This window comes from Brienomyrus brachyistius, chromosome 19, assembly GCF_023856365.1.
Source record: "Brienomyrus brachyistius isolate T26 chromosome 19, BBRACH_0.4, whole genome shotgun sequence".
Taxonomy (NCBI): domain Eukaryota; kingdom Metazoa; phylum Chordata; class Actinopteri; order Osteoglossiformes; family Mormyridae; genus Brienomyrus; species Brienomyrus brachyistius.
In genome coordinates this window covers 15791208-15806988 of record NC_064551.1, presented here as the reverse complement: position 1 = coordinate 15806988, position 15781 = coordinate 15791208, and the positions used below count along the sequence as shown (strand labels likewise).

At 42.1% G+C, this 15781-nt stretch overlaps 1 protein-coding gene across 1 annotated transcript; it reads right to left on the bottom strand.

Annotated features, from left to right (window-relative positions):
• Positions 1–3478: 3478 nt before the first annotated feature.
• LOC125715154 (B-cell receptor CD22-like) lies at positions 3479–14463 on the bottom strand. Its single transcript, XM_048986434.1, has 8 exons — positions 14359–14463; positions 11785–11883; positions 11141–11479; positions 10513–10848; positions 10116–10355; positions 9612–9699; positions 9457–9526; positions 3479–8473 (listed from the first exon to the last, which is right to left on the bottom strand). The coding sequence occupies exons 2-8, from the start codon at positions 11828–11830 to the stop codon at positions 7886–7888; spliced, it is 1707 nt and encodes a 568-aa protein (XP_048842391.1). The 5' UTR covers positions 11831–11883; positions 14359–14463; the 3' UTR covers positions 3479–7885.
• Positions 14464–15781: the final 1318 nt, after the last annotated feature.

Genomic DNA, 15781 nt, shown 5'->3' with positions numbered 1-15781 from the left:
CACGGTGTATTAGGCTGTCAATGAGTACTGGACTAGGGCGAAAATCTGTCTGATAATCTACCGATTAACTAGAAGAGTACAAACTGGAGACGGATCCCCTAATACAGAGGGATTAACGTCTGTGCCACATCCAGAACCATTCAGTGTAGGAGTCTGGTGGTTCTACTGGATACTGACAAGTACCCAGCCCGTTTGTTCCCTCTGATAATCATCAGTCCTCCTCTGAATGCCTTCACCACTCTATTCCTGAATAGGTACACATTTAAATATGCTAGCAAGATCAAGGTATTGGGATGACCGTTAGGTTCGCTGTTCAGAGAGTTGCAGTGAAAACCATCATACACAGCGGCCCTTTCTGGATAAGATTACCTCCCTCTGATCTAACGGGTCAAAATCAAAGCAAGGTGCATTGCAATGTCTGACACCCAGCACACTACAGCATATAAAATACAGGTATCCATCGCCTTCCGCATTTGGAACCAGGACCACTTGTTGCAAGTCAATTTGGGCGTATCTCAAGTTATACGAGAGAGGCAAGACATTAAGGACAGTATACACAGTACTGAAATAATAATGTACATATTAAACCACAGCACTTAATAAACAGATACTGCACTTACATTTCACGAAAAAAATAAAGCACAGATTGCACTAAGAAATCCAAAGATGCATGTGTTAGCAAACAGTGGGAGCTGAGGGAGAAGCAGTGGTGAAATACTTTATTGTACAGTACAGTAAGTTTCTTTTTATACAATGAAATAGCATACAGGGGGCGGCATGGTGGTGCAGTGGTTAGCACTGTTGCCTCACACCTCTGGGACCCGGGTTCGAGTCTCCGCCTGGGCCACATGTGTGTGGAGTTTGCATGTTCTCCCCATGTCATCGTGGGGTTTCCTCTGGGTACTCTGGTTTCCCCCCACAGTCCAAAAACATGCTGAGGCTAATTGGAGCTGCTAAATTGCCCATAGGTGTGCATGTATGAGTGAATGGTGTGTGAGTGTGCCCTGCGATGGGCTGGCCCCCCATCCTGGGTTGTTCCCTGCCTCGTGCCCATTGCTTCCGGGATAGGCTCCGGACCCCCCGCAACCCAGTAGGACAAGCGGTTTGGAAAATGGATGGATGGATGGATGGATAACCTCTGCATTCACAGCACTGCTTCAGTTATTGATTGAAGAGCAAATTTCCAAAACTCACTCAGTCCGATAACCTAAAGTAATAAGTCATAATCCTCTTCATACGTTGCAGTAATGGGAATGAAATCTCACTCAGTGTTTATGTAATCGAGCGATGGAATTTCGTGAAATTTCCAAAAGTCCACAGAAATATTCTGAAAAACATTCCTGCAGACTGTGTTTTTGATATTTGCTTTTCAACTAACACAATTTTCTTCAATCTGAGGTTTAACAGAATTCAGCCATATGCTGTTCAAAAAAAAACTCCACAGAACAAAAACAGAAAGGACTTTACATCTGTCTGAAAGGAAAGTTGACACAGGCTGCAGCAGTGAACAAATCAATCAATGTATTAAAGTTAAGCATTAAGTAACTGGAGGCAGTATATATATAACATGATGACATGCCTTTTCTTTACTGACCATATTAAGGACCCTGTAACACTGCCCACCACATACCTGCTTCATTTATTGTTTTATACTTGCAGCTGCTTATTCAGACAGCTTGTCTACCTGTCTGTCCATGTTGCCGTCCCATGACAACTGGTCCAGCCTACAGGTGCCGTCCCATTCTGGCATGTTACCCATGAGTCATAGCGGCACCTCCGGGAGCAGCTCCAGGTGAGCCCGGCAACACTGCATGCTGATTTAACATCTTTCCTTAATCTCCACCCCATTGCTCACATACAGCCAGTATCCCAGTTTGTGGTCAATGAGCTCCTCCTTGCTCACCCCAGTCTCCCAGTCCAGTGGAATGTCCAACAGCTTGGGCTCTCAGTTCCTGCGCAGCTCTACAACTCATTACCCAGGGCTCTTGCACCCGGCCACAGTGCCCCTCTCAGGCTCCCCGCTGTATGACAGCACTGCTCTATCGGAAGTTCATGAAGCCTCACAGTAGGACGCCTCTCCCCACGCGCGCTTAGCCACCACCTGGACTCCCATCACTCCTCCTTCCCTGTAGGGCGGCGCACTTCCATTATTATTGCAGTTTCTACTGTCACTCTGTTGCTTTTCCTGGTGCTGGACTTTTGACAGATAAATACAACATTATTTGTTGCATTCAGTGACAAAAGTAAGATTGGTCTGTTTAACACCCTCAGTCTCCACCCTATGAGCCCCTTGTTTGCGGCAGAATCAGGAAGATGTCAGAGAAAGCAGAGGTAAAGTGAATAGTCACCTCGACAATAATGTGGAAACTGCTTATGGTGATCATGCCTGTGTGGGTGAAATGGATCACTACAGTATAAGCAGATGATGATTATAGCCGATTTTTCCCTTTTTCTTTATGTCTGGCAGTTTACCATCTAATAGGCATTTTTTTCTTTTTATGCACTTTGAGATGTGTCTAGGTCAGATACGACCAAAATATTTTTCTTATTTCAGAAGTGGAAAAAAAATATTGCTCTCAGATTCTGTTCAGTTGTAGCTTTTTAAAATAATGTACCTTGATTTGTGTTTGTTTAAAATGCCATTACCTGCTGCCAGGGACGGATTATGGGTTGTGTGGCCCCTGGGTAAAACGTTGGTGAGGGCCCCCCTCCCACCACCACAACCACCACAATTCAAGGGCCCTTGGCAGCCAAACGCCCTCCCTATAGGGTCAGGGGCCCTTGTAGGCAGAGGATCAAAGAATGTAGGCCCTCTAAAATAGACAAACGAAAATACATTGTTGATAAGCGTTGCAAATTGTTTTGGGCTAGGGGCCCCACACGCCCCCTGCACCCCAAGGACCCCTGGGCAGCGGCCCCGCTGGCCCGGTCCGTAATCCGTCCCTGCCTGCTGCTTACTGGGCCGCTGAATATGTCTGGCCCAGCTAAATTTCTTGATTTGAAAATCTGGCCCAACTACTTTCCAGACCTGGACTAGCCCTACTGAATCATACACTAATGTTATTCTGTTATGTGGGCTGTTGTGATAGGGAGATTTGCAGAATGCTGCACGACGGGTGGTGTCCCTGCTGCAGAATGCCCTGTCTGAACCAGCACCTAGAGACAGTGAGGGTTGTTGTTATCACCTTAATATTGTATATAAGCAATCTGTTATTTCTTAACTAATTTAATTGTAATGTATTCTTCTGATATGTTGTGCACAGCCAACAAAAAAGAGAAAAATGCAAAACCAAAGGTAGGCTTTCTTTTCTCTTAAAAGTCTTTTTTCTAAACCAACTGAGAGTCAGTTAGAGGGGTGTTCATTATCAGTATTGTTGCTGGCATTTCTGAAAATGTGCCAATTTTAGTCAAGTGGCTACTTTTCAAATGCAGTCCCTGGCCAAGATGAAGAAAGCCATTAAGTCGGGTTAAAACAAAGTTCATGAAGACTACATGATAATATTAAGCACTGACATAACAAACAACATTTTTACATGCAAAATATACAGGAAATATACACTGCAACAGGCTAGGATAGACAAATAACCAAATACACTAGCAAACCTGACCACTTTAGACCCCAGATTAGAAACTGTTGGTGAATGAGCATATATTTTTTCCAAGTTTTGTTTACTTTGCTGAAAGCAATTTAAGGGCTTTCAAGTTCTCACAAATAAAAAAAAAAAAGATTTTTCCACTATAGCCAGATCCAGTTTCTGTGGGGGGGGGGTGACAATTTGTAGTAATAACTATTTCCTGCTGAAAAACACCGGTAAACTATCCACATGTCTCTGAATATCTGTGAGTCTCGAGACCTCCATGACACATAGATATAAGTGGCCAGTGTTGATCGGCAGGAAATCTTCTCCAAAGCCCCACCACCACCTCACACCAATCCACCCAGGGCTGTAGATGAACAAACTTCAAATAAATTTGATGTTAATACAAACCGGATCAACTTGTGGTTTGTGTCCACGTGTACCAGAGACAAAGGCCCTGGTACAGAGTACATTCTACGTACAACACAGCCAAGACTAGACAACCTTGATATGATGCCCATGGAATCAACCCTGTGCATGGAGGCTGCAACTCTTCTCCACCGAACCCTGTAGCCCATTGACTGCAGCCTCCCTCTGACCATCCTGTAGCCTGCATTTGGTAGATCATTCTTGACAGAAGAAACCAAATTGTCAAGTTCCTCATCACTGATGGAATTATATGTGCCCCTAACACAGAGCTCATACTCTTTCATTCTTCTTAAGATTGTTCTTCTTGAAACATCCATCAGTGTGGCTATGCAAGGCACAGGAAGTTGAGTATGGAACATTTCTTTCAAACGTTGTTCTTCAATCAAACTCTTGGGTCGTCCATTGGTGGCAGTGACTTCCTGTGTGGCAGTGGGGCTGGACGTTCCAGATATGCCCTCACAAGGTCAAAGAGCTCTTGCAAAGCCAGGGTGATAGCAGGAAGTACTTCAATGTGATTAGACAGGGCCTGCAGAAGATACAGCTCCTGATGACAAAGGAACTCCAGGTAATCCAAATTTAGTGGAGTCGCGCTGAATCCCATTTGTATTTTATGCAAAAGACTTTCGAGAAGGTGGTATCTGAGCTGTTCACAGAACAAATTATAGTTAATGAGGTGTCAAGATCTTGTCTCTGATCCACACGCTAGGCCTACCATAATAATTTCATAATTTTAATTATGAAAATGAAATGTTTTTGTTTTGTGAGGTGCTTGTTCATGTATGATGATGTAGTGGCTGCTCTGTTTGACCGTGGTAAACCTTTTCACAAACAATATAAGTGAAGAAGTATGACATTAGATCTAAGGACCAGAGTCAAATAAAGTTAAATAAAATCCATCAAAAACACTTACTCAGAGATTCCAATGTAGCAGGCAGACAACTTTATGGCTTTAATAATGAGTGTATTTAGCAGCTACAAGGACAAAAGATATTATAAACCTCTCCATTTTAATGCCAATTTAATAAACATTAACAGATAGCACTTAAGGTGGTTTCGCCTATAGTCTGCTAACACTAACCCGAGAACTAATATCTTACGAGCGCTCTTCCCAGGATTTGAATTTATTAAATTGGCTGTGTGATGTTGTATTAAGAAATGTTATTCACAATGCAATTTATCGTACATTGGCCCATTCTTTTATATACGGTAAGAAGAAGTGGGAAATTCGAGCGAGCGAGCGCGTAGAGGGGATGAGTTTTCAGCACTCGAGCGCACACACGCGCGTGGTTCGACTTTTGGCACTAATTTAACGGCGAGCGAGTGAGTGAGTGCTGTGCAATCGCGAGCGCGTAGAAAGCATCGATTTTCTGTTCGCGAGCGCATGCGCGCGTGGTTTTTATGCGCACGACTTTTGGCACTAATTTAACGCCATAGACTGCAGCCAGCGCTCGTAAGGTTGCGCTGTCAGCCGTCGTGCCACATTCTCTCTATAACCTACATAGCAATGTTTTCATCGAAGAATATTAACATTACAAAATAAATGATCTGGGAGCGAAGCAGACATACGTTCCTCTGCCAAAAACACATTTCCCTGGGATCTAACACGTGTATCGGCTGTAACACTTTGGAATGGCTGATATAAATGCATGTGAAGATCATTTCACGTTTGCATATCGCAGATTCAGGTTGAGATTGTATTATGCAATCTTTTAGTGCGTTTACTACAAATACGATGTTGTTTTATGCAATGAGTTGCAACAAAAACAATGTGAAACAAAAGGGGAAAATTTCATGGCTACGTGTTATTCATGGTGATTCCCCCCCCCCCCCATTTCTCTAATTCCTATTCCTCTTTCGGAGCGCTTTGCTGCACCAGGTGTCTAACAAGCGTAAACTGGATGCCAACCCACTGCACGAACAGTATAGATAATGGACATAATGGACATACCAATTCTAATAATCGTATATAGGTCTATAGAAAGAGAGCCATCATATAGGCTGACATGAAACCCCCATTCCTAGTGACATGAGACTGTAATGCGTACATTTGGGTCACAGCGCCATCCTAAGGCATTACAAATTGCATTACAGACTAACCGGATAGCTTTAGTTTCAACACTGGTAGGGATCTATCCAAAGCCCCATAAACACGCACGATACTACCACAGTACTAGTAAGTAAATGTCTGGCCTCGGCCATACTCAAATCTACGCCCGTATGACTCACGTAATGCAATTATTCACATCCCACAGTTTCCCTTTCTCAATCAACAATGAAAAATGAATAAATCGCCACACAAACATATCTGTGTTTTATTTCATTTGGTAATTTATTGTCGAGTTCACTGTTCATGCTTTCGTAATTTCAAACAATGACAATTTTCGATTTTTCCTACTACTTTGATTAAAATACACTAAGTAACATTGTGAAACGAATATGAAATTTGCCATTTTGAAAACGTGAACATTGGCATTTTAACTATAGTTTAAATTCCAACTCACAGTTTCATCCATTTGCACAGAAAGGGTAAAATATTTGTAAATGTAGCTGCTACACCAAGTTAATTAGACAGTGGCCAATTTTGTTTGTGAAAAGAAGAAAGAAGCTCAGGATTTAGTCATTGATGCACAGTCAGGACAACCCAGACAAGGAAGTGACAGAGAGAAAAGCAAAAGGCAGAAGCCTTCTGGGGTCTTTTAGTTGCTTTATTTATTTTGTATTATTACTGTGTTCTGCATTTAAACCGCGATTATTCTACAGCACAAGGAGAGTAGCCCATCCATCCATCCATTTTCCAAACCGCTTACCCTACTGGGTCGCGGGGGGTCCGGAACCTATCCCAGAAGCAATGGGCACGAGGCAGGGAACAACCCAGGACGGGGGGCCAGCCCATCGCAGGGCACACTCACACACCATTCACTCACACACGCATTCCTACGGGCAATTTAGCAACTACAATTAGCCTCAGCATGTTTTTGAACTGTGGGGGGAAACCGGAGTACCCGGAGGAAACTCCACGACGACATGGGGAGAACATGCAAACTCCACACACATGTAGCCCAGGCATCGAACCCGGGTCCCAGAGGTGTGAGGCAACAGAGCTAACCACTGCACCACCATGCCGCTCCTTGATTGATCATATAATCAGTTAATATTCATATCATATTCCATATAATATAGTATAAGTGGAAGACAACTTATTGATAACATCAAAGTTCATCTACTTACATCACTGAATTTCCATCTATCAATGGATACAGTATTCTGGAAATTATGCTGTTTATATACATTTTAAAATAAAAACCTTTGAGCAGTAATTATTCTGCACAGCATTGTACCTTCATACACGTGCAAAGTTACATTTGTTATGCTTATAGCTAGAAGATGTACTGTAAAATAAGAGAGAGAGAGAGGTAAGGAACATGTGCTGCCACACCCTCCAGGCAGCAAAACACCTCGGGGATGAGAACCTGAGTGCAGTCATGTAGCGGGTGATACCTCAGCACCACGCTAGTTTGAATGGAATGGAACAGTGTGAGTTTTTTCTAGGGGTCAATTCTGCCACCAACCCCCAAATTTTCCATGAAAGTTGGAGATCCAGCTTGCAGGACTGGATGTAGGTTCACATCATACCCAAAACAAAGCGATTGCAATTCAGGGGATTCAAACCAGTAACCTTTCGACTGCCAGCACAGATCCCGTGCCTCAGAACCAGCATGAAAGTCAACCAACAGAAGAGTAAAAATATATTGCGTAAATGGGGCAAATTTCTTCAGAATTTCTGTGAAAGACACAATAGCTCCCCCCCCCCCATTACAATATTATTTTTCAGAACACATGCAGTATGAATTATGGTTAATTCTAGCTGCACTAATTCCTTAGTCCTTCAGGGATGGACTTTCTGCTGGCTGAAGGCTACGGACCTTTCTCACCACTGCATACTCACTCTCATTGGTTCCCGGTTCTTCAGAGATCATTGGGTAAAAAGCAACGTCATGATGGTCCTGTGGACCCTCAGGAGAAGCTTCCACTGTAGCAGACCTATCATCTGGACCATTGGTGCGCAGTTGATGGCAGATGTTATCATACGTTGGTTCCTCTCTCGTTTCAGGTGTCTTCAGCTGATCATCCAGCGCTGAGCTCTTCCTGTCCTCCATAGTCTCTTGTTCGCTACCTGCCTCATATTTCCTCTTCTGGGAATCTGCAGAATCCTGGCTTCTGAAGCCACATCCAGACACATCTCTGCTCTCAGGATGTTGGGTTTTCTTCCTCTTACCAGACATACCCCTTATAGCATCAGACATCACACTTGTGCCTATCAGCACATTTTGAACATTGTGGTTGATGTTTCCATACAGAGTGTTCTGTGAGATCCCCTCACTGCTTCCTGTTCCCCATTCACTGCCTCTGTCATGGTCTGTGTTGGTATGGTGGACGACTGGAGTCTCATTTTCGCTCTCAGAAGTCTGGTGTTACGTATATTTCAAAAGTATAAATCGGAAAAGAAAATAGGTGCCGGTTAAGTTTTAAAATGTGATTTCTAAGAAAGTTAATTATCGATTAAACAAAAAACATTGAGAATACAACCATCTATTTTCCAAACCGCTTATCCTACTGGGTCGCAGGGGGTCCGGAGCCTATCCCGGAAGCAATGGGCACGAGGCAGGGAACAACCCTGGATGGGGGGCCAGCCCATCGCAGGGCACACTCACACACCATTCACTCATACATGCACACCTATGGGCAATTTAACAACTCCAATTAGCCTCAGCATGTTTTTGGACTGTGGGGGGGGAAACCGGAGTACCCGGAGGAAACCCCACGACGACATGGGGAGAACATGCAAACTCCACACACATGTGACCCAGGCGGAGACTCGAACCCAAGTTCCAGAGGTGAGAGGCAACAGTGCACTGCACCACCATGCCGCCCCAGTGCCAATACAGTTATGAGAAAAGTGACAATGGTTAATTACAGAAAAAGTAGAAAAGATTACTTGAGCTCAATATAAATATTTTAAAACTTTTAAATAAAAAAGTTTTTCTTAAAATAATTTTTTTTAATTTGTAAAATTCCAAGATGGCGCCATCCATGGTAACACTCTATGAGTTGCTCTCGCCCTACTTGAAACTTGAGTAACGAAAACTGGATTCTTATAAGGAGTAATGAGCAAAAGACAAAAAACATTTTACAAAAAATTAACTCTAAGACATATATTTCTAGTTATCTGACGGTAAAAACGTGCCAAATGTTTCACCCAATTAGAAGAAAGTTTACATACAATAACCTGAAAAGTGAACAGGGAATATGATTAATATATAATAATATTTTACACATTAACAATAACACATTAACTATATTTAACACGTTATATTTTATATAGTTAAATAGCGATGAAGGGCAGCAATGTCAGTAAGGCACAGAGGGCTGAGATGAGAGAGAGACTCACCAAATTTATCGGTGTTAATTCCTCAGTGACTCGTATCTTACTGCTGTGATTCTCCCTGGGGCAGCATGTTCTGGAAATGATGATGTAATCAGGACCAGACTGATAAAGAAATGTTTGCCAAAGCAGACGGGGAAGGTTCAGGTCCAGACACTCACTTGAGAAGAATCTGCATTAAGATGCACACCAGCATCATCCCAGCCGCCCCTGCAGCAGCGGCCACCCAAGTGGGTGGAGCCTTGACCACTGCACAGCAAACAGATGGTGTGTCCATTATACTACAGGAAGCCCCCACGCGGGACTTAAAGATCAGAAACGAAAACTACAGTCACTGCTATAATGGCAGTGCTTATAGGCTGATGAGTCAAAATTAGAAATTTGTTCCTGTTACTATGTGTCAGTGTTCATGCCAACGTCAGTCACTTTGTACCGGTAAAGGTCATTTGGGGTAAATGTAAGTGAACAAAGATAAAATCCATTTCAAGTAGGGCACCTTAATCTAGCAAGTTATCTAGTTGACAAATCTTGCTTTAGGATACAGGCCCCGGTTTTGTATAGTTATAGATTTGACCTGTATGTTTGCACATGTCAAACAATGAGATAAATGACCATATATTCAACAGAACATCATTATTTTGAAAGCGATATGAAGTGATACTTACGTTCACAGTGGAGCTGCACATTGCTTGAATTCTGCAGGCCGAGGTCATTCTGAGCCTGACAGTAATACTGTCCACTGACCGCAGTGATATTAGAGGTGAGGTTCTGTCTGTGTGAAACAACTTTAGTTTCACTCCCAGTCACTTTATACCAGGTGTAATTGTTCACTGCTGGGTTGGCATCACTGCTGCAGGTTAGATTCCGGTCTTTTCCAATTAACACCAAAGTGTTTTTAGGAGAATCTGTGGGAATGTTAAAGAAACGTTCTAGGCAAGACTCAGGAATAAGAGTTTTGTCGATCAGGAACAATATAGGTCTGATTTTAATTCACACAGAGATTATGATACTAGATCTCATAAAGAAATTTCATGAAATGAAATATGATGAAAATGGACTTACACTGAACATTGAGAGTCACATTTGTGTAGGATGTCCTCTCACTGTTGTTGGCTTGGAGACTGTAAACTGCTGTACATTTGACTTCCTGCTTATGGTGGAGATGTGAGGCAGTAAAGTTCATAACAGAAGATACATGTTTAGTGTGATCATCATTCTCCTGAAATACAGTGATACCGTCACTCAGCCTGGGGGTCCATGACAGAGTCGGGGGGAGTGATGGACAGGGAGCTGGAGCCGAACAGGTCAGAGTCACAGAGTCCCCTTCCCTCAGAGTCACAGAGCCCCCCTCCTTCACCATGTCCCTGTTTATGGTGATCTGGGGGCTGGGTGGAGAGTCTGGAAGACATAGAGACAGAGAGTCACGTGATTCATATCACATTATATCACACACATCTGGGGGGGGGGGGGGCTGCCCTGGGCTTAGGGACGAGCAGCACCCCACATCCACTGCTCTGAACAATTACAACAAATATATGTTTGTTTACTTTGCTTAGATATCGGGACACAAGGACATCAACACATCCATCAATAATGACAAACATGGATTCACAATTCTGGAAATCTGTTTCCATTATAACAATGTACAGAAAAATAATGTTCAACGCTAAATTTAAGGTAGATGACATACCTTCCACATTAATTTCCACCTTCTCTGTAACATTGTACTTATTTTTACTGTTATTGTCTTTTATCCTCAAAGAATAAACACCAGTCCAATTCTTACTAATTCCGTTCAGGATTGTAGTGCAGTTTATCTCAGACAAACTTCCATTTATATTTACATCACTTTTGTTCAACTTCTTTTTATCAGACCACCCTCTCTTTGTCAACCATATTACAACTGGGTTTGTTAGATGTAGATTTTCTTTAGATGGAATCTGGAATGTGCAGGGAATCAGCACACAGGATCCATTCAGGGCTTGTATAGACTGAGGCATCTGGGCTGTCCAGGTACTGCACAGACCACCTACAATTCAGACATCATACAGTCACAGTCTGTCTATAGTCAATCATACAAAGATGTACTGCTGTACATTTGCACTGGAAAACACATGTGAGCTCATGTATATTAATATGCACATTAATATTATACTTGCATTCATTCAGTTTCTCCACAGAGAAACCATGCATTCTGTACAACTAATAAGAAAGACAGTTCATAAGAAGTTGATGCTGTATATAGATCAGAGGTTTATAGCTTGGACCCCTAAACTCTGGGTGTTAATTAATGTAATTATGCAATCTGTGGTCCCCCATCCCCCCTTGTCTCACCTTGCAGCAGGCAGCCAATGAAAATAAATCTCCCAGCTGCAGTCATGACGCTCTCAAGCTTCGGTGAGGTGGCTGGCTTGTGCACCGTTAGGGTTGCGACTGAGAATGGCAGATTAGACGAGAATCATATTGAACTGAAGTTGAATTGCACTTGAAGATGCAGAACTGAAATTCAAATTCATAATTCAGACTTCAAAGTGCAATTACAGTTTTTCCTCAGTCGCTTTGGTACGTTTCTCAGATCAGGAATATAATTCTCATAACTACTTGTACAACCTCAGCGTCATCGCATCACTTGTGCACATCGTAAACGCAAAGTCTCATTCATTTAGTCAGATCGCAAATGCTTTGGCACAGTCATGCAAATGATTATGTACAATCATCATGCGTCCTGAACTGATCAGTTGTTCTTAGCTGAATCTTGACTTTCACCAACAGAGGAAGAGGTAGAAGAGGCCAAGAAACAGAGGCACATTCCCACTGAAATAAGGGCCACAATTGTGGACCGCATCCTCAGTCAAGGCCTTACAATGGCCGAGGCCGGTCAAAGGGTTCGAATGCTGGGCGAACAACTGTGTCCTCAGTCATTCAAACATTTCATAGAGAGAGCAGGTATGTAAACCAACAATATGCACCATCCTGTAGTACTGTACTTACTGTAATGCTTCACATTACAGTATTCCATTTACATTTTATAGCATACATTAGGTATACCTTACACAGTTACATACTGTACATGTACTGTAGCACACACATATATGCATGTATGCTTACAGTGTGTATATATACACACACACGTTGTATATATGCTTACATATGTGTGTGTTTGTGGGTGTGTGACAGTATATGTACCACTGTATTGTTGAAATTAATATATACCATATAGAAAAAGTGCAACCTTGTGCATTTTCAGTCACTGTCATGAAAGCCAAAGTTCACATCGGAAAATACTTACAGAGGATACTGTTATATTGACAACAGGGCTAAGCATTCTGAACATCCTTTTCATGCACAATGAACAATGAAGGACCTGTAATTCTGGTGGCAGTGACAAGTTCATTGACATAACAATGTACCTTTGAGGGATTTTGAGAAAGTTACAGGCTTTTGCAGGTGATCCATTGTGTGCTGCCGTTTGTATGAATTGTTCTGAGAAATGCACTGTTTCGCATTGAGAAATGCACTGTTTCGCACTGAGAAATGTACCAAAGCGGGTGAGAAAAACTGTAAAACCCAATTTGATTCAAAGAAATTCACATAAATAGTGCAGATGCAGATTTTAACTATACAGCTTAATATTTCAATAAGAATTACACCATTGAGGCATGCAGAATATATTGGGTCATACTACTCAGCATAGTCTTTCGTTTCTGCAGCTGACTTCACAGAAGCAAAAATATTTGCAACTGTTAACTCCTATGAAACACCATTTCTTTGACCAACTCCCATGAAAGTGTTTTTTTTTGTCAAAACAGACATTCAAACCATTTTTGTGAACTTATTTTTATGCGGGCCATGCATGTAATTATTTCTTTTCTTCCATCCAGTATCTATATATTCTCGAGTATGTGTCAGTTACGGCAGCCTCCCAGTATAGATGCTGATTAAAGTTTTACTGGTAACTATGTTTGAATGGAAGTTCGCTCTCCGACACAGTTCCCTCACTAATGGGGTGATTAAAAAGAAAAATCAAAACTATTTCAGATGAATTTTATAAATCTAACCTGAACGCTACAATTATTCTCTCCAAAGTAACATGTAATCAATCACATCATGCTTATGTTTCACTTCAAAGCTAAATGGATTTAAGGTGGCAATTTTTGATAAACATAATATATTGGTGAGAATAAGCAAGACTCAACTGTGTCTATTGACTGCATGTACAAGCAACACATTGAGGTGCAACATTTAGGCTCTGGTCACATGATCAGCTTAGGGCTTCCAGGAAGAGCAAAGCTGAGTCTTGACACTCAGTAAAAATAGTCCTAGATCACATTAATGACACCTCGACACGCTACACATGCATGCTGGTTTTGATCTGCTAACTCTGTTTTGAATACTTGTTTGTGTGTCTGGTTTGGCAGAATCTGTTAACTTGTAAATATGTACAATAACATGCCATTTCTTTGACTGCCATCTCCCATGAACATATACATTTCTGTCAAAACAGGCATTCAAAGCATTCTTTAACTTATTTTATGCAAGCAATGCGTGTAATTATTTAGTTTCTGTCCAGTATCTATATGCTCTCACGTCTGTTTCGGTAAAAGTTACTACAGCGTTCCAGTATGGACGTTGATTAAGGTTTTACTGCTAAACGGTGAACAGGTTATTTTAACTAAAATGTTGCATGCATACTTTAGGAATACTCCAAAAACCTCTAAATTACTCCTCACCTTATTAAAGCTATTTTTCTCAAGATATCTTAAATGACATATAACTAAAAGAACGTGTTGATCTGTAACAATTATTTTTTTTCAAAAACGCAACTGCTCTGAGGCATATTTAGAATGTTTCCTTTTTCCAAACAGTAGATGACTAAATTAGATTATATAACAAAACATACTTATTTACCTTATAGCAGCAGATGGAAAGAGTAAGTATATATCCTTATGAGGAAGTTGATGAAACAGGAACTGTGCAGTGTGAGGGTAAGATGTTGCACAAGACAGCAAAATTAAAACCGTAATGACACTGCCCTATCAGTGTGAGTGACAGAGGTCTCCTTAAAATCTCTATAAAAGATCTATAAAACTCAAGGTATTTATAGATTCTAACACTTCCACCTCGAAGGCCCTGAACCTCATGCATGTAACGGTAATGGACCACCTTTTACTGTTAGCATGACCACATGGATCATGAGATGAAACCACCCAGGGTCCAGGTACATCCAAGCCAATGTGCGCAAGCAAAAACACAATGTAAGGCACAAATAAAAAAACTGCGAGGTCAGAACAAAAGGGGAGACATAAAAATTCAACAAAGTAACCTCAACACAAACACACAGAACAACACAATGACAATGACAGACTAAAGAACCAAAGAGGCACAGACATAATAGACAACTAGGCTAATGAGGGGGACAAGGTGTGGAACATCAGGCAATCAGCCAATCACAGAAGGCACAGGACAACAAGCAACAGATGGAACAATTAACTGAATCTAGAGTTAAGCATTATTCTTTAGCTAGAATAATTTAAACATTAAAAACTCCATTTAGTGCTGATTCCCCCTCATGTTTGCGGCTATGTTATCGCCACCTATGGACAAACAACCGTAAAATAAACATTTTAATCCTGCGGTTCCAAAAACTTCAGCTGGTGACGCCCTTCTGGGATTTGACTGATAAGATCCCCCGTTTTAAGTTATGTGGAAAACCTTACAAAATCCCTTGAAATACTCTTATAAACGTGACAGTGACAACAATTCTCCCAGATATAAAACTTTCTAGCTGGATACAGGAATTTAGCACAAATGGACCGTAAGATTTCCTGAAGCTTAGGACTGCAGTTGGGTGTGAAATAAGAGATGACATTGTGCTCAGAAGTCACCCCTGATCTACTAGGCTATATCAGTCAAAATAGAGAAGGTCTGAAGTTATTGGAACAGCAGGATTAAAATGTTGATTTTGCCGTTTGAAGAGAGCTGCAGTAAGTGAATAAAAGGCGAGGTCCCGTCGTATTACTCAAGCTGCACCGTAGCGCCTATTCACGGGCGCGATCCCACTACCGAGCGGCACGGGGGCTTTGACCTGCTCCGTTTCCGACCTGGGCCGGTTCACCCCTCTTTAGGCGACCTGGTGGTCCCGAGCTCCCCCGGGAGCACCATATCGATACCGAGCTTAGTGCGGACACCCGATCGGCATAGTCCGCTACGGCACTGAGCTCCTGAGCTCAAGCGGTCCGCCAGCCTCAGCCTCCCGGTAGCGTGGATTACAGGCGCGCGCCACTGCGCCCGGCGAAAGCAGAAGCGGCTTTTCGGGCTGATCAGCGTTACC